Source organism: Gopherus flavomarginatus, chromosome 6, assembly GCF_025201925.1.
Source record: "Gopherus flavomarginatus isolate rGopFla2 chromosome 6, rGopFla2.mat.asm, whole genome shotgun sequence".
Classification (NCBI taxonomy): Eukaryota; Metazoa; Chordata; order Testudines; family Testudinidae; genus Gopherus; species Gopherus flavomarginatus.
In genome coordinates, this window is record NC_066622.1 from 138,446,401 (window position 1) to 138,466,489 (window position 20,089).

At 47.7% G+C, this 20,089-nt stretch overlaps 1 protein-coding gene across 2 annotated transcripts in view; it reads right to left on the reverse strand.

Annotated features, from left to right (window-relative positions):
• Positions 1-20,089, reverse strand: part of ARMH3 (armadillo like helical domain containing 3) — a 184,617-nt gene that overhangs the window by 112,822 nt on the left and 51,706 nt on the right. For both annotated transcript variants that reach the window (XM_050958044.1, XM_050958043.1), the window contains exons 15-20: positions 19,029-19,130; positions 14,472-14,530; positions 12,602-12,667; positions 11,366-11,435; positions 10,217-10,277; positions 744-832 (exon numbers count right to left, since the gene is read on the reverse strand). In XM_050958044.1, the coding sequence (XP_050814001.1) occupies positions 744-832; positions 10,217-10,277; positions 11,366-11,435; positions 12,602-12,667; positions 14,472-14,530; positions 19,029-19,130 (447 nt within the window). The remainder of the gene's footprint in view (positions 1-743; positions 833-10,216; positions 10,278-11,365; positions 11,436-12,601; positions 12,668-14,471; positions 14,531-19,028; positions 19,131-20,089) is intronic.

Below are 20,089 nucleotides of genomic sequence, written 5' to 3' on the forward strand. Positions count from 1 at the left end.
CTGCTTGCAGAACTGGAAGAGAAGCTTGGAAATTAGTAAAGGACAAGGGCTGTTAGAGCACTTGGTCCATCACCCGCAGTGAATACAAAGATTGCACCACCCAATAAAAGCACACAGTGCTGTGTCCACATGCATGCGAACTGACTCCCTTTACTGGAAAACAAAAGAAACCTGCTAAACAGCCTTTTCTGGCTGGGTGGGGGGAGTGGCACAAAGTGCCCCCACAGCGAACACCACAAGGGCCAGGGTTTAGAAGCATCTCCTCCTTCCCATTGACATTTGTGGTCAAGAGATTGTGCAGCTCCTCACACAAGCCTCTTCATAGCCCACCTGCTGCAACAAACCCAAATTCTCCCACACCGCAGCCTCCCTGCTATTCCCAGCTGTTAGAAAGAGAAATAGCCTCCGTTAAGGAATGCTGCTCCCATCAGGTGAGTGGGGCTCTGAGGACTGATATGACATATAAAAAAACATGAGGCACTTGGATACCATGGCAATCAGGGCCATACAAGAAGGCAGATTAGCTACTATTATAAGGATCCAAGAAGAATCCAAGACAGATACGGAGGAGGAGGAGGAGTTTTGAAGGGGGTCTAATTACCATGCACTGATTTTTAAAAGAAAATAGAGCAGTGTGGACAAAAGCCGTGGTTTAAAAAGTTCCCCAAGGAAAGAGCGCTCTTAGCAAGAGGAGCAGCTCCTGCAGCCTGCACAAAGAGGTGAACGTAAAGGGTTCCAGGTACCTGACCAGAGCTCCCGCCAGGTATAATGAAGCCTCACTCTGCATTTCTTCTGGTAGCACAGCAGCTTATGCACGATCTGAATGCACCGCCTGGAAAAGAGAGAGAACAGCAAGATTATCACTCACCACCGAGACACTGCCATGGCCATTTTAAGCCCTTACGCAGCAGACCCTTAGCCTTTCAGGAAGTGAAGAGACAGCGGATGGCGGGATGTGTCTCTTGGGGGAGAAGGGCAAGTTAGGAGGGCTTGACTCACTCTCTCAGGCCTGCTGCCCTGAGGGAAGCAGGGCCACCTGGAGAGAACATCTTGCATGGCAGCGTTCAAGCTCCCAGTGACCGAATGTGCTACAGAAACAATTACAGAACAATGCCCCGGGGCTCTCTTGGGTGTCTGGTTTCTCACATTTGGACAGTCTTCCTCATGGGGAGTTTAGGAGATTCACTGCCCTGGCGTGAGGAGCCCGTAAGAGCCACAAAAAGGAGCTACATGGCTTGCAGAACTGACATGATTTGCCAGATGAGTTCAGTGAGCTGGCAAGTTCCTGGAATCTGGAACCAGTTACAGATGCAACAGACCTTATCAGCTCCACAGCATCACAAGCATACATAGGTCCTTGCAAGATCCCCAAGCAAAACTCTGGGGCATCCAGGAGACAGCACTGAGCTCACAGCGCATGCTAAGTACCAGAGGCATCGCCTGCAGATGCTGCCAGCTCCAAAGCAGCAAGTGTGGCACTTGGCAGATCTACAGCATATCTAAGTCTTGCTACTGAACTCATGACCAGCGTGCGTGAGCCTCTCCAGACTTTTTAGGAACGAGTCCATCTGTCGAGCTTGCTGGCTTCCTGAGCAAAGTCTGCAGGCTCTCGAGAGAAAACAGTTGCACACCTGTTTGGTAACTGTTGTTCTTCAAGTACTTTGCCCATGTCCATTCCACTTCAGGTGCACATGCACCAAAGCCGGAGAACTTTCCCCCACAGCGGTGCCCATCAGGGCGGTGCATGCACCCTCCACACACTTGTGCTGCTAGCCAAGGGCATAAAGGGGCAAAAACACACTAGAAGCCAGAGTTTGCTGCCACTCTGATGCAGGGTGGAAGGAGGATGGATTGTGAAATGGACATAGAATCACAGGGTTAAAAGGGACCACAGGGTGATCTCCTCTAACTCCCAGCCCAAATGCAGGATTTGAGCAGCACAATAGATGTGCAGTGCATCGTGAAACACAACAGTACTGAACAGGTATGTAACTATTTTTATCCCAGTGTCTGCACATGGCATAAGCAATTCCAGATGCAGGAAGGTACTGGAGTCTACCCAAACAAGGAGTCCAGCACCACTCTCCCAAATCTAGCAGCCACTCATCAGGCCTGGGGGGACAGCATAATGAGGAGTGAATGTATGACCCAGATGACCCAGCTGCAGCCCTGCAATAGTCACTGATGGGTATGTGACCCAAGAAAGCAGCTGATGCAGCATGAGCTCTTGTAAAGTGTGCTAAAACTCTTTGAGGTAGAAAAACTTCAGCAATATCATAGCACAGATGAGTGCAAGAGGAAATCCAGGAAGATATCCTCTGAAGAGACAGGTTGTCCTTTCATCCCATCAGCACAGGAGACTGTTGGACGAGGAAATGCCCTGAAGTTTGTGCATAGATCCAATATTGCCTGAAACCGACCTCAAACCAGCCAGTCATCCAGATATGGGTGTCCCACGGTCATGCGCTTTGTGAAGACTCAAGGAGCTGATGGCAAGTAAAAGGGGGGAGGACCATAAACCGATAATGAAAATCTGCTACAACAAATTTTAGTAGGGCTGAAAGGGTCAAAAGATCACCAAGTCCAGCCTCTTGTACTGAGGCAGGACCAAATGTACCTAGACCACGCCTAGCAAGTGTTTCTCCAACCTATTCTTAAAAACCTCCAAAGAGGGGGATTCCACAACCTGCCTTAAGAACATATGAATGTCCCTACTGGGTCAGAGCCAGGGTCCATCTAGCCCAGTCTCCAGTCTTCCAACACTGGCCAGTGCCAGGTGCCCCAGAGGGAATGAACAGAACAGAGCAGTTACCGAGTGACCCATCCCCTGTCACCCATTCCCAGCTCCTGGCAAAGCCTTGGAAGTCTATTCCAGAGCTTAATTACCCGTATAGACCATGTTTTCCTAATACCCAACCTAAATCTCCGCTGCTGCACATTAAGCTCATTACTTCTTGGCCTATGTTCAGAGGACTTGGAGAACAGGTGATCACTGTCCTCCTTACAGCAACTGTTCACATATTCAAAGACTTACCAGCTCCAGCCTCAGACTTCATTTTTCAAGATTAAACATGCCCAGATTTTTTAACCGTTCATCATAGGCCAGGTTTTCCAAATCTTTTATCCCCTTTGCTGCTCTCCTTTGGACTCTCTCCAATTTATCCACATTGTTCCTAACGCGTGGAGCCCAGAACTGGACACAATATCCCAACTGAGGCATCACCTGTGCTGAGTAGAGCAGTTATTTACCTCCCATTTCTTACATGATGCTCCTATTAATACTCCTGCCCCAGAATGATATTAGCATTTTTGCAACAGCATCACATTGTTGACTCATATTCAGTTTGTGATCCTCTGTAACCCCTGATCCTTTACAGCAGTGCTGCCACCTAGCCTGTTGTTCCCTATTTTACAGTTGTGCATTTGATTTTTCCTTCCGAAATGTAGTACTTCGTACTTGTCTTTATTGAATTTCATCTTGCTGATTTCAGACCAATTCTCCGATTTGAATTCTAATCCCGTCCTCCAAAGTACTTGCAACACCTCCCAGTTTGGTGTCATCGCAAATTTTAGAAGCATACTCTCCACTCAATTATCCAAGTCACTAATGAAAATATTGAATAGTACCAGACCCATGAATGACCCCTGTGGGACCCCGTTAGATATGCCCTCCCAGGAGTGAACCCTGAATAACCACTCTGAGTATGATCTGTCAACCCACTGTATAGTCATTTCATTTAGACCACATTTTCCAGTTTACTTATGAGAATGTAAAGTGAGACTGTGCCAAAATCCTTACTAAAAATCAAGAAATACCACATCTACTGCTTCCCTCGCATCCACTAGACCAGGAATGCTGTCGAAGAAGGAAATTAGGTTGGTTTCACAGGATTTGTTCTTGACAAACCCACGTTACCTATTTTTTATAATCCTATTGTCCTCTAGGTGCTTACAAAATTGATTGTTTAATAATTTGTTCCAGTACTTTTCCAGGTATCAAAGTTAGGTTGACTGATTTATAATTCCCTGGGTCCTCTTTTTCCCCTTTTTAAAAGTTAACTACCATGTTTGCCCTTCTCCAGACCTCTGGGACCTCACATGTCCTTCATTAGAATTGCTGATGATTCTGAGAGTGCTTCTGAGATCTGTGAGCAGAACTTTCTTTTAGGGCCTGAAGTATAAATGCCCAAAGATTTTAGGATTGCCCCAGAATCTCTCAGAGTGCAAGTTTTCATCTCTTTTCCCTGGAGAACAGATTCAGGCCCTCAAATGGCAAGTCCTCAATTGTTTGCCGGACTTCTGTTGGTATGCTCGATAACTGCAGCCAAAAAACCTAATGCACAGTGATTGCTGTCGTCAACACTTGCTCTGCCAAGTCTGCCTTGTCCAATGCAGCCCGTAAAGATGATCTTGACACCAGGTGGCTTTCATTTAGTAGCACTCTGGACTCCTCTTTAGCATCATCTGGCAGCTTGTCTGTAAACTGGAACACTGAGTCCCAGCTGGAATAATCCTAACGGGCGAAGAGGGCCTGCCGAATGGTTTGCAATCCTAAATTGCAGCCCTGAAGACAAATAAACCATTCTCCCAAATAGGTCCAGCTTTTTTTGCATTTTTGTCCTTGGGAGCAGATTCAGAATGTCCTGGCCTTGGTTTCTCATTCACAGCTGCCAATAGCAAAGGTCTGGATGTGAATAAAAACACTTCTGCCCCTGAGATGGAACTTGGGGCCTCTCCTTTGTTCTCTTGGCAGTGGGTGTCAGAGAAGAGGGAGTTTGCCAAAGAATTTTGGTGGGCTCTAATAGGCAGAATATCCACCAACCTGTGTGGATCATCCTGCACCAATTCACTCTGACTACTCGGGAGGTGGCTATCCGTTCCAGAAATTCCCAGACGATTATAACACGTACCAGACCTGGGAAAGACTGTTCCAGAACAGCAGCGTCACATGGTGATGATGAGGAAGTGTTGGGCAGAGGCACTAAAGTGTCGGTCTGCGCCACTGTTTGCTGAACAGCCATAGCAGGAGGGTCAGAACCCGGAGGGATAAGATCCCTCAGTTGCTGGCTACTGGGTGTCAGCACCGAGACCGGTACCAGATGGAGAACAGCACCCTCCTGGGGATTCAGTAGAGCCGTGTCTAGGAGAAGATGACCTTGAGTCTGAAGGAACTCCCCATGGATTCCAGAAAGGCCACTGCTGTACATGACACGGTACCAAGGATAAACCTCACGGCATCCCACTTCTGCGCTTGCTTCTGTCAGAGCCACAATACTTGGGCCTTGACCGGCATGAAGAGGAACAAGGAGACACTTGAGACCTGTTGTCATAACCTAGTCCCAGATTTGGACCTTAGCGTCCAAAATATGGGTGTTAGCATGAAAACCTCCAAGCTTAATTACCAGCTTGGACCTGGTAAAGCTGCCACCACCCAAAAAATTAGAGTGTTTTGGGGCACTCTGGTCCCCCCAAAAACCTTCCCTGGGGACCCCAAGACCCAAATTCCTTGAGTCTCACAACAAAGGGGAATAAACCATTTCCCTTCCCTTCTCCCTTCCAGGTATTCCCTCCCTGGGTTCCTGGAGAGATAAACAGAAGCAAACTCCGTGAATCTAAACAGAGGGATTCCACCCTCCCCGTTTCCAGCCTTGGAAAACAGAAGTACCGAGAGCTAATCTCTCTTCCTCCCTCACCCAGAGGGAATGCAAAGTCAGGCTAGTAAATCTAACACACACAGATTTCCCCCTGACTTCTTCCTCCCACCAATTCCCTGGTGAGCACAGACTCAATTCCCTGGAGTTCCCCACTAAAGAAAAACTCCAACAGGTCTTAAAAAGAAAGCTTTATGTAAAAAGAAAGAAAAATACATAAAAATGGTCTCTCTGTATCAAGGTGACAAATACAGGGTCAATTGCTTAAAAGAAATATGAATAAACAGCCTTATTCAAAAAGAATACAATTCAAAACACTCCAGCAACTACACACATGTAAAATACAAAAAAACATATAAATCACTATCTGATCTTTTGTACTTACAACTGGGAAACAGAAGATTAGAAAAGCAGGAAATAGAGAAATCCTTCCCATAGCCGAGAGGGAGATAGGCACAAGACCAAGAACAAAGGACTCACACACAAACTTCTCTCCACCCAGACCTGAAAAAGTCTGGTTTCCTGATTGGTCCTCTGGTCAGGTGTTTCAGGTTACTTTTTTTCAGGTGAGAGACATTAACCCTTAGCTATCTGTTTATGACACCTGTAATGAGATCTCAGTATGTAAGACTCTGAGGACGAGTCAGCATTCGAATGCCAAGGCAGCACAGTACCAGATGGAGTAGCTGGAGACCAACAAGCAGTGGATGGTGCCAGAGGAAGCATCTGAGCCTTTCCTGCTGAAGGGACCATAGGTTTAGTCTGCTGCACAACAGAGCTTCCGGACCCTGATGGTGTAGACAAAGGCTCAGTTCCAGATGGCGCTGAAGATCCCATCCAGGGCTTGCAAGGCAGGAACAGTTGGTACCTGCACTTTGGCCTGCATCAGTGGAGTCCGGCACGGACAGGCACAAAAGGTCCCTGGCACCTTATAGACTAACAGACGTATTGGAGCATGAGCTTTTGTGGGTGAATACCCACTTCGTCAGATGCATATAGCGGCAATTTCCAGGGGCAGGTATAAATATGCAAGCAAGAAGCAGGCTAGAGATAACAAGGTTAGTTCAATCAGGGAGGATGAGGCCCTCTTCTAGCAGTTGAGGTGTGAAAACCAAGGGAGGAGAAACTGCTTTTGTAGTTGGCAAGCCATTCACAGTCTTTGTTTAATCCTGAGCTGATGGTGTCAAATTTGCAGATGAACTGAGGCTCAGAAGTTTCTCTTTAAAGTCTGGTCCTGAAGTTTTTTTGCTGCAGGATGGCTACCTTTAAATCTGCTATTGTGTGTCCAGGGAGACTGAAGTGTTCTCCTACAGGTTTTTGTATATTGCTAATTCCTAATATCTGATTTGTGTCCATTTATCCTTTTCCGTAGGGACTGTCCAGTTTGGCCGATGTACATAGCAGAGGGGTATTGCCGGCATATATTACATTGGTGGACGTACAGGTGAATGAACCAGTGATGGTGTGGCACTGGGAGTGAAGCTTGCTGACTGGCCAGATTTGTTAGCACCAGAACAGTGCTTAAATCCACAAGATACAGGCACGCCCCAGTACAGAGCCAAAAACTCAAAGGAAAGGAAGCTAAAAACAAGGATTCTTTAGGAAACGAGTATTACTATCTGAACTACAGCTACGCCGCCAGCTAAACTACCCCTCACCTTAAAGATCTCTCAGACCGTTTTCTAAAGGGACAATGGGAAAGAATGTGAGAAGTTCACATATGCATTGACTACACACCACAGGCGGTAAGAAGAAACTGAGGGGTCGGGGCATCCCGGCCCCTTTCTACCCTTGGCTGGCAGCGCATGCGTTGCCCCAGAAGGTCCCATAAAGGACAAAGGTCTCCAGTTTCGGTTTCCAGGCGTGCAGACACCGGAAGTGGAAGGGATGCGTGCAGGCATTCAGAAGAGAAGTCTGAATAGAAACCCTTGGTGTTTGAACAGGAGGTCTTTGGCTTTCAGAGCGTGCAAACCCCACCCAGTTAGTCTCTAGAGGGGTATCAGGATCAGAGGGGTAGCCGTGTTAGTCTGGATCTGTAAAAAGCAACAATGAGTCCTGTGGCACCTTACAGACTAATAGATGTATTGGAGCATAAGCTTTCGTTGGTGAATATCCACTTCGTCAGACGCATTCGGGTATTCACCTATGAAAGCTCATGCTCCAATACATCTGTTAGTTTTTAAGGTGCCACAGGACTCTCTGTTGCTTTTTATGGAGCTTTCCAGTTTCCTGGACCCAAGCTACTGGGCTAAAGGAATTTACACATTCAGACTATGGCTGCAGCATTTGTAATCTCCTTCAATCAGACACTTATTTAATGAGCTTAAAAACTACAACAGAGATGTCTATGGACTAATTGACTATGGAGCTTAAGAACTCTTGCACCGTGCCTGCAGACTTCGCAATGTCCTCAACACACAGCTCTTTGGCTAGAGCAGTTTCCAAACCCTGCAGGCTTTATAAACCCCACAGAGACTTTGCAGAGCTCCCAGAAGTTTAAAAATTCATAGTGACTAACTCCAGAATTAACTACTCAACATCTGGAGAATTGTCCCAGGCACCAGATCTCATTAAGGACAAAATTTTAAAAATACAAATCTGAACTTGCTAGACCAGGTTGATTTTAGCTTTCCAAATAACTTAAATGAGGAAAAATCCCACTATTCAAACTCTCATCTCTTAAAGACACCTTGTCTGATTAATAGTAACATTTCCTGGAAAGGTTTCTGAAAGACACACAGACAAGAAACGAAGCAGAAAGGAGCTCTTTTAAGTTTTTTAACTGGAGAGGGAAGCTGTTCAAAACTGGGCTTAAACTAAAAATTGGCTACAAAATGTCAGACCCACGGTCCATACACATTTCATCAGCCACTGTTAGATGATCCCCTGCAGTACTAAGATGAGGTAGGAAGGGCTGAATTCCTAGTTAGCGTGTGATTAGATTAAACCCTAAACGTTAGCTGAACACGGCATTTGCTATGTACTTAACGTTGGACTCTATTTATGAAGGGAAAAGGAACCAAACGGAAGCAGCGAGCCAGGCTCGGCGTGTCCTCTGGGACAGTGTTGCCAGCACCGACGCTAGCAGCACGGGGTGCTGTACAATGTTGATGCACAGTGCCATTCCACCAGTCTGTTTGCTGGGCCTGGATCAGTCTTGGAGTACAGCTATGCAGCCAAGGCCAAGGGGAAGCCTGGTAAAAGTTAAACCACTTCTCTTACTACTCTGAAATCAACAGTAGCTGATGGTCAGTGTCCGGGGAACACCTTGGGACTGGAAGCTACAGGCTACAAACAGCAAGGCCCTTTCAGTGGTGGAACCAAATGAGACAGGAGCACAGGGAGGGTGGATAAGAGTACCTAATCCCATCCCTAGCCAAATACCCAATGCCCCTGGGGCCAGGCCTACCTAGTGCCAGAGAGCACTGCATTAGGATTATGACCTGCGTCAGCTGCATTTTGGAGGCTGGCAGAGCATGTGCTGCAGGTCTATAACACACATCCCCGATTATGGACCCACAATCACCCCCTAGGTCAAAGCAGTCTGAATTATTCTTAAGAATATTAATGTACCAACCTTCCCCATAATAGCCCCACACTGTCACCTTCTAAATGTATTTGCCAGCTGATGCAGCGCTGTTTGTGTATTCATAACATTCTTCTCGCCTGCAATAATTGTGTCTGCTGCAGGATGGTCTCAGATGGGAATTTAATGAGGGGCCTGTGTAAACACGCTGAAACCGATGGATAGGACGTCCACTAGTAGTTGCTGCTGCTTTCTCTCTTTATTCTTGTCTTTTTAAAAAGTGTTTTTACCATGACTCGAGCTTCTTCTCCCCCCTGTATCTCAACAACTATTTCAGAATGATTTCTCAAGGAGCTGGTTGCTTTCTGTAGTGGTGGGATTGTTTGAGGCTAAGTAAATGTGTGACTAAGAGTTAATCTAGGTAAGAGCAACAGATTTGCCTTTATTCTGGGGTTTAAGGGGCTGTCTCAGCCTGGGTGAAATTCACCACTGTGCATAGATGCAACAGAAGGCCAATGGACCATTTACGACACACTTCAGCCGTGGCCCATTGGCCAGGTGAAATAAGAGTGAGGCACAGACTATGTATTGGTCCCCTCTGCGCAGTGGTGAATTTCACCCTCATTGCAGCAGAGGATGCTTCAGTGATGTTTGCAATTGACTCCCAATCGCCGGACTGGCTTCATGTCCCTGTTTTATCCGTCCTTGGTGTTTCAAAATCGGCTTTTTGTCTCCAGCTCAGGATTTGGCTTTGGTGGCTGGTGCAATGTTTTGTGACAATTCTCTCCACTCTGCAGCTCTTTGTAGTTGATCAGGCAGATTAGGAAAGCTGTCTGAGGGGGAAAATTCATTTCTTTGACAATTCCTTGGCACACTGAACATCTCAACAATATATGTGCAGACCTAGGAGCTTCTGGAAAGCCCCACTTGCCCGAAAAACGTTCTTTTGGCCTGATGCACATTATGTGATTTCCCTGCCTGCCCACCACCCCTCATTCCAGAGGATAAATTCACAGCCAGCCAGCCCTCAGTCACTTACACATACAGATCCATAGGAAACTCCTTCATCATGTGTGTTACGATGAACTCCACCATCAGATCTAGGAGACCGGGGAGGAAAATGACAAAGTAAATGTAAAACTAGCTACAGGAGCACCTGACAGACAACAACAAGCAGCATATCCAACTATCCACACCCCCAGCATGTTCCCAGACAGTAATCCTGGTTAGAAGCAGGAGAGATAATTTACTAAGAGCTATGTTTGAATTAGGCATCTCTTCTGAAAGCCCAGGACGAAGCTACTGAGAGTTGCCTGGCATTTTAATGCAATGCACTCCGAGACATGCTTCCTCCATGCACTTTTCCCCCGCTATTGTTTAAATAAAAAATACATCACTAATTTTGATGCATGGAATTGAGCTCATATTTCAAACCTTGACACCAAGGGAGAATTCCAGTAGGAAATACGTTTTAGAACACTGTTGTCACCAGAGGCCAGGTATGTTTTACAGCTTTGTTTTCCAAGACAATAACGTAGAGGACATCCATATATCTCCAGAATCGGCTCTGAAGCAATGTAAATCCAGTCTTACCTCAAAAATCACTGACGTCTTCTACATACTCCTCAGTTTAATCTTGGTCAGTTTCACAAGGGGTACATTTAAGTGGCCTCAATACTAAAGCAGCAAGAGAGACAGGCAACACAGCCCTCCAGCTAGCCACATTCAGCCCAGTTTGTCTGTTCCAGGCAGGCCAGGTGCCCAGCAGTCACTTCCACCACCAAACATCTGTTTCTTTCCCAACTGCTTTTTCCCAGAGTCACTCAGAGATTGCTCGTTCCCTGGCATCACCTTCCCCAACTAAACGTTTCGATGGACTAGCCAACGAACATTCCATTAGTGACATCTGTTCAGCAATGGAAGCAAGGTGTCCAATTTCCTTTGGAAAACCTGACAGTGAATGTGGCTTTCCACAGATCTACAAGATGCAGCATGTTACACGGCACCAATCCTTCTACCTAATCTCACTAGAGGAAAGTGAGGTGGTGGGATGAAAAGCACCCTGCTGAGAACTGAAATTCCTTGCACAGGTAATAGGTAGCCAGGAAACTCCCCCACACTAAGCTGATTTCCTTCTCGTCACAGGAGATGGGTCGATTCTGGAAGATCCCACCCTAGCAACACTCACCTAGGACTGCACACACCAGGGGGCGGCAGGGCAGGTTCTTGTCTGCAGCTTTCTTCCTGTGTCTCATTGGCTTCAAACACACAAAGAAGAAAGGAAGTCAGCAGCTGCCTGCGTGGCATCAGGCGCATTATCGCCTGCTTTCCATACAAATAAAACCACTGCCACAGGCTCTGCTATAGTTTTGGGCTCTTCCATTTCTGCCAACTTGGCTCTGCAGCTGCCGCTGCCCAGGGCACAGAGGGTCCCCGCTCACCAGGGAGACAGCAGCCGGCGCTTTGGTTACTTTGACTGTGAGCTGTGTAACTGGAGGGCGCTGTCGCACCAGGGCACAGTGCTTTCCCTTATGTTCCTCTGACCCAGAAGTTTGTTTTTCACACTCTCAGTGACCAGCTCCTCCATCGGCTCTAACAGCTTAGAAAGACAATTCCTGTTCCATGCTTGCTGCTCAGAAAGAAGGGTTAACAGCTTGGGGCTACGCTTGCTTTAAAAATAAAGGGCTTAACTGTCCTGGAGTGGTCACCCCACCATCTCCCAGGCCACAGGCCACCAGTGAGGGAAAACGTCCCTGGAGAGCAATTCCAGTGGTGGAATGACCACCTCGCAGGTCAGAGGTTTGGAGCCTGCAGCCAGGTCCCACTGAGGGAGCATGCACAAATTCACAACATCCTCTGGGCTGCCTCTACAGGCTGGGCTCCTGTGGACCCTTGGATGCAAATGAAAGCAGCCTTTCTGCAGCAGAACCCTTGGGGCAAGACAGTGGTAAAAGCCCCACTACTCCTATTTGAGGAGCGAATCACCCATCTGAAAGAGGGAGTGAATTGAGCTCAAAGAAGTTAGGGTCCACTACGACCTGTACATTAATGTATCACATGGGGCCTAACATTTGCTGAAGCTTAAGGCAGACTGCTCCCCAAAATGCATTAACGCCTCTGGTCCCCACAGACGTCCCATTACACATCCTCTCCCTGGCTACACTGGCCAGATGCATCTCAAAAGCCAGCCCTCATCCAGCTCCTTGAACGAGCCAGCAAGGAGCCAGGCTACTCGCTCCCCAGCACAGCTCATTCCCTTGACAAGGAGTCTTGAGCCTCTCCTGCCCTGACGGCATTTCCTTCCCACACTCCCACCAGCAGGGCTCACTGGGTTCTCACGTGCGCTGGCCCCAGGCTGAGGACCCAAAACCTTGGCTTCCGCCGCCCCAAGGAGAAAGGAAGGAAATTGCTGTAGAGGGCTCACCATTCTGTGCAGGTTTACTCGAAAATTCACGTTGTCATCATGCAAAAAAGCATTAGCGTACTGATCCTATTGGAGAGAGCAAAGCCTGAGGTGAGAAACATCTACTGCAGCAACCCCGCTGCCAAAGCCCACATGCCCCAGGGCAAAACTGGCAGCTGCAGGCAACTCAAGGGTTAGAAAGTTGCCCATCAGCAGGAAGAGGCACTTGCCTGAGTCTTCTCTTCCCTGTTCCCCAGTTATGCCTCTAGTCAGACAACCCAAGCGACTCCACTTGCACAAACGCCTTCCACAGTCATTTATTTCCCATGCCTTTCTTTGCTCACCCACGTCACGGACTCCACGTGTGACAGCGCCAAGAACATTTTAATGTGGGCTGTAAAATGCACAAGGAGGTTCTCCTGCCTGCCTCTTTCCTTGTCCCCATGACAGAGCGAAGAGGAAGGTTTATAGTTGCAGCTTGATGGACCCATCACAGCAGAAGTTATCGCAGCACAGGCTGCTAGTAGGTGGCTTAGCAGCTCCAATCCTCAGGCAAATCTCATTCCCAAATCCACACTAAATCAAACAGCGTCCACATAATACACAGCCAAGTGTGGTAATAAATATCCTCTCCATTTAATACCAGGGTCAAACATGCCTTTGCTAGACACAGGCGATATTTCTCTTCTCCCTTTCTCTACATGCCTTCCTGATGAGCTCAGGTGCTAAGAATAGCTAATTACTAGAATCTGTAATGAAATCAGAGCTAACTAGCTCCTCTGCAGCACCCTGAACAAATACTTGATGAACCATGACTTTAAAAGCAGAGCACTCAGCACAGTAATGCTGACTTTGCTGCTCTGAAGCAGTGACACGCAGACCTCCATGGTTTGGGAGCCAAATTAGCAATCAATATTATGCAAAAGAGCTACAGGAGTGGGACTTCACCATTTCATTTACTAGAGCACTACTAGAACATATGAACGGCCAGACTCGGTCAGACCAAAGGTCCATCTAGCCCAGTATCCCGTCTGCCGACAGCGGCCAATGCCAGGTGCCCCAGAGGGAGTGAACAGGGAATCATTCAGTGCTCCACCATTGCATTATTCCTATTTAAACAGCGTGACAGAGAACGATTTAGTTTCTCTATATTATTCTTATCAGCTACAATGGTTAATAACACAGTAAAAGCCGATTGGTTAATAATTAAATCACACAGCATTTTCATATCATGTGCTGCAAAGAGCTGCAGGAGACACATTAAAGAGCCACTTGCGAGCCTCAGTGTGAGTGTCACAGCTCTAAATGGAAGGTTTTTATTTGTGTGCAACCAAAACTCTTTCCAGTCGGGACCTGACTCCCTTGGCTCCCGCCTGAGCAGTCTGCCCATCAGGCTGACAACACCCACCTCCTTCAAGGCAAGAGAGGGACCACGTGGTCCCTGTCTGTGGAGGCCATGGCCGCTCCCTCCAGTGCTAACCCCTGATCCCTCTCAGGACTTGGGATGGCTGAAGAGCAGCACCTCTGCTTAGCATGAATAACGCAGAGTCAGGTGTTGTCAGGGCCTGGAACAGCTCAAGGTGTCCCCTAGTGCCCTAACACGTGCACTAAATGAGAGGGGAACAGGTCTGAGTTCAGCATGCTCCCCACGTGTGACACGAGAAGCCGACACTCCCTGAAATGAGGCAACACTCTGCTAGTTTAGGCTCAGTGCTAACAGGAGTAGTGCTGGGCGTCACATCTCTAGCAGGGTCTCCATCTCCCAACCCGCTGCAGTTCTCCAGTGCCCATACGACAGGAAGCAAGGGAAAGGAGCACCCGCGTGGAGCCAGGGCGCCACATGAGACAGATGGCCGTGTGCTGATGAGATGGGGTCACGCACAAGACCTACCTCTGCTATGCACGTCAGGATAATCAGACAGAGCTTGCCGCTGTGGAGCCGGTGTTCGTCTGCAAATGAACAAAAACAAGCCTACGTGAGCCACTAGGCCTTGTTGTGCCGATAGGTCGCCGTGTGGACTCAGAGCATAAAGAGCCTCCCTGGCGGAAACAGGACCAGAGGCCAAGTATCAAACTTCACACACCTACTCACCCACCCTGTGAGAGTAAATAGTCTCAAAGTGGCCCTAAAGCCACCACCCCAGCAGCCGGACCACTGCACCCCACTGAGCTATCGGGAGTCTCTGCTAACAACGCAGCGTCAGACTTGATCTCTCCCTCAGCACAGGCTCTCTCAGCAGCATGACAGAATACACCCTACTCACTAGTGTTACGATCCTGGTACCAAGTGTGCCTTGTAAGGTAGCATTTGAAAACTCAATTTTTTGGTCAGTATTGTCCTGAGGAAATATGTGACAACACTGTATGTGAAGTGATAAGATTCCCCTGTATGGTATTATTAACACATGTTCCAAACCCCACAGCCCTGCTCCAACAGAAGTCAGCAAACAGGTCTGTCCTCGACAAAGGAACGTGTGCTCTGCTTAACTTGCATTCAAGCAGTAAACAGAGTCATCAAGCAGGGAGGGAAACAAAGGAACCTCAACCAGGTGAGAAAAGGCAGCAGGGAACATCCTTCCGCATAGACTCTGTCTCCTAGTGCCCAATTAGCAATGTTTTTCAAGAGGGGGACTGAAACTATAAAAAGGAGAAAAAAAACACCCAACGGCACCCCCCTCTCTCCTCCTGCCCATTATATTCACTACACCTGAAGAAACACAGGAAGCATTCATTAGACTCTGGGGGAGGGGTCTTGATCTATAGGGTTCGGTCAGTAAGACTGTTGAAAAAGCATGGTTAGAAATTTTGCTTGAATCTAGTCTAGTTTGTTAAATTAGGCATTAGTAAACATCTTATCTTTATTTCCCTTGTAACCATTTCTGACTTTTATGCCTCATTATCTGTACTCAAATAAAATCTCTTTGTAATTAATAAACTTGTTTTACTGTTTTATCTAATCTAGCATGTTTAAGCTGAAGGGTCTGAATCACTACTTGAGATAATAAACAGGCATATTATTCCCTTTAAGGAATAACGGACGTAAAATATTCTGTTCTCTCCAGGAGAGGGTTGGGCAGTGCAGGACTTGCAATTTGGGGGGGAGGGAACTGGGACTGGGGGTGTGTTGGGATCACCCTGCAGTATAATCAAGGCTAGTGAGAGCCCGAGTGTAACCCAAGTGTGGCTGGCAGGCTCAGTTACACACACACACACACACACACACACACACACACACTTGCATGCTAGGAGGCTGTTTGTGAGCAGCCTAGGTGGGAACTACCACAGCAAGGCACTGAAAGGTGCCCAAGGGGGTGACACAGATGTTCATTAGTCTGGATTGCACCCTGGTACATCACAGAGGGGTCTCTCTCTGCCTCACCCCTTTGCCTTTCCCAAATATTCAGGATGCAGAGCTTCACCCCTGGCCAACACTCTCGGTGAAAAGCCCTTCCTTGAGCACCACAACTACCCCTCTATCAGCATCGGTTTTGTTGCTCACGCCAGCCAGTACATTACGCAGAAGAGCTCTGGCAGACAGGCAGTGCAGTAGTGCATTGAGCAGAGTGCTGATAGACAAAGGCCTGAGCTCTATCCCCAGCAGTCACATAGACTCCAGGGTGCCTAGAGACTTGTCCCAGGTGCAGAAAGATGGCTAGAAAGACTGGGAGAGCTTATTTTTAATGTTAAGGACTCCCCCACAAGAAATTCAGGCCCTGTCTGCCCTGGAAGACTCTATGGGACAACCAGAAGGCTGGCAGAGTTATCCGATTGAGTGGAAAAGCAATTTTTATTCAAACTGTTTAAAACTCTTGCTTTTATTTTCAGAGGGGTAGCTGTGTTAGTCTGGATCTGTAAAAAGCAACAGACTAACAGATGTATTGGTGCATTAGCTTTCGTGGGTGATACCCACTTCGTCAGATGCATGCGTCTGATGAAGTGGGTATTCATCCACGAAAGCTTATGCTCCAATACATCCGTTAGTCTTAAAGGTGCCACAGGACTCTGCTGCTTTTATTTTGCTTTCCATGATCACCAATCGAATAATTGAGAACCACAGGGGAGAAAGGAATCCCCGTTCGGAGTCTATACCCCAGCCTGCAACAACAGCTCCCAAGCCATAGTTCTGAGACCCCCAACAAACCCTCCAGAACATCAAGGAAGACCAAACTGGACATTCTGGCTGGTTTTAAAGTAAAACACAAGAAGAGATTTTGAAAACACAAGCCGCCTTCATATAGCAGAAAAGGGCGTTAAGCCATGCCCACTCTAAACGCCTTTGGTGACTGCATTCAGGACACTGCATACAAACATCCTGCACTGAGTCTGCAAGCAGATCTGACTCTGGGCTGCTCACTCTGCTCTATATCAGTGCTGGGCCATGTGATTACTAAAGGAAAATGAGCCCCAGAGGGCGTGAATTTTAACCTGCTGTATTGAGTAAACGTAGGGGCACAGTTGAGGTGCAGCGGCATATTTCCCTACGGCAGCCAGACTGTTTTCAAAAGAAGGGAAAAGTTTCTCTCTTCAGGAAGGAGGAGCAGTGGCCTTCTGGAACTCCAATACACGAGAGCCTTGTTATCTTTCTACTGCAAGATCTCATGACTTATTTCAAAGGTGCTGCTTCCACATCTCTTCTCAGGGGATTAGGCTGAAAGTGTTCCTGCTACACACCAAGTACTCATGCGTTCTCCTGCTCAGGCTGTGAATGGCCGGTCATTTCCAGCTGCGAGCTATGGGTGAGGTGGGCTCCTGTTCACAGCAATCCTTTGCATCTTCCAGCAGAGGCTCTGAAACACTCAGTACAGTAGGGAAACATCACAGGTCCCGTGGGATGAACGTCAATCTGAGCCCTAGTTTACAGATGGTCCCTCTCGAGCCTCCCATGACTATGGGGGTCTGGCAGAGAGGGGTTAATTAGACGGCATTCTGATCAAATGGATGGGTTTTAAATTACACCTTCCAGGGCAGGGGTGCAACAAGTGTGCGGGCCTGGAGTCAGAGCAAGTGGATATCACCTGCATGTACCCAGCCCGAGACAGAAGGGATCCTATAGCGTCGCTGGTTCTCTCCTTTCCCATCCCTCCATGGGACATTGGCCTTAAACGCTTCCTCTTCTCATAAAACGAATGGTCAAGGGAAGGCCACTTGGGAGCCCCTAGTTATCTACTCAGAAAAGAGAACCAAGGGACACACCCAAAGAAATTAAAAGGCTCCATGTTTTAAATGATCTGGTTGCCGAGCTCATTGTCACAGGACACTCTGACGGCAAAGAGCTTCGTGGGACTAGCCACTGAGCGTGAGCCTGCAAGGCCTGGGGCAGCCCACAGCAGCAAGTCTTCCAGCCTGGCGCATAGAGCCAGGCCCATGCTAGCGGCTTCAAAATAGCCACGTAGACATTGCAGCTTGGGCTCTCAAGGCCACCCTCCTCCACTCCCACCCAAGCCCAACACCTGCACAGCTATTCTGAGCATGAGCCCCGCAAGCCCAGATTGGTGAGCCAGGCTGGGAAACGCACTGCTGTGGGCTGCACAGACCTCAAACACGGGTACCAAAGCCAGGTAAAACGCTAGGGGGAAAACAAAGGGACACCAGCCTCCATCCATCAGGACAAACCGGCCATGGGCTGCCTGGGTTTAGGAAGAAATCCCCTCCACAGACATATGTTGTACAGTGCTGAGAACGTGGTCAGCGCTCAAATAATACGTAACAGCAATATTATTTGTGGGGATCTACTTATCTTCATCCAGTGTAGCACTGGACAGACAACAGTGTGCTTGCAACAGGCTGTAATCTGGTGTTCACACATGTGCAATAATTGCTCAGGCGAGTGATCAGGTGCAGTGGTGCTAACTGAGCAGTCTTGTGCACACCTGGCCAGTGATGTGTCAGTGAGACGTTACCAAAGCTTCCACTTCAAAGTGTCAAAAGCCAGGAAACACAAAGCAAACAGTGTAAACATACCAGATGGCCCAGCAACAGCTACATCTAACTACAACGGGGAATCACCGAAGCCCCCTTTACTCATTCAGGTGCCCCTCGTATCACCCGCAGGCGCCGAAGGGCACACAGCGTTTCACACCTGCAGCTGCATTCTGATTCCTGTGTCAGTCCCTTAATGGTCTTAGAATCCACCTCCGTGGGGTTTGAATTCTCCTCCCCTCCCAGAGAGTTTGGAATTTGATCTGCTTACGCCTCCTGGAGAGGGCCTTGCTGAGACTCCCGAGGTTAATATGCACTACAGTTTTTCCCCTTCTGTATTTGGCTTCCCTCCCTCCAGCACCAGGTCTCCCCAAGACCCACGTAATTATCATCTGGCAAGGAGAAATCAGTTCATCCTCTCAAGGTGCAGAGCGTTCAGTCCCCACAGGGAGACCAGGAAGCTTCTGCATGAGGAGTTACGCTAACACCGCCCGGACTCAGTGCTCCCTCGACAATAGGATCTGGTTACCTTTTGTGTCCTGCATGACAATCGAGCTGTACTTTAAGAAGGTTATCAGTAGGTTGCTGGTCTGCACATCGGCATCCAAAGGCAGCTCTGCAGAGCCTATAACTGGAATAAAGCAGAAGAAACACATTTAGCCTCTGCATATCAAATACAATAAGCAATGGGAGGATACTCGAGGAACCTGATTCTCAGACACTAGGGTCTGGGTGTAATGAACACACTTGTACATAAGAACAGCCACACTTCATCACACTAAAGGTCCACCTAGCGCAGCATCCTGTCTTCCGACAGTGGCCAATGCCAGATGCCCTGGAGGGAATGATCAAGTGATCCATTCCCTGTTGCCCATTCCCAGCTTCTGGCAAACAGAGGCTAGAGACACTGTCCCTACCCAGCCTGGCTTATAGCCATTAATGGACCTATCCTCCAGGAACTGATCTAGTTTTTTTTTTAATCCTGTTATAGTCTTGGCCTTCACAACATCCTCTGGCAAGGAGTTCCACAGGTTGACTGTGCGTTGTGTGAAGAAACACTTCAGTTTGTTTTAAATCTGCTGCCTATTAATTTCATTGGGTGACCCCCTAGTTCTTGTGTTATGAGAAGTAAATAACACGTCCTGATTTACTTTCTCCACACCAGTCACGATTTTATAGACCTCAATCCTATCCCCCCTAAGTGGTCTCTTTTCCAAGCTGAAAAGTCCCAGACTTATTAATCTCTCCTCCTACAGAAGCTGTTCCACACCCCAATCATTTTTGTCATCCTTTTCTGAACCTTTTCCAATATAACTTTTTTGAAATGGGGCAACCACATCTGCATGCCGTATTCAAGACGTGGGCATCCAGTGGAATTATATAGAGGCAGTATGGTATTTTCTGTCTTATGATCTATCCCTTTCTTAATGATTCTCAACATTCTGTTAGCTTTTTTGACTGCCGCTGCACACCAAGTGGATGTTTTCAGAGAACTACCCACAGTGACTCCAAGATCTCTTTCTTGAGTGGTAACAGCTAATTTAGACCCCATCATTGTGTATGCACAATTGGGATGATGTTTTCCAGTGT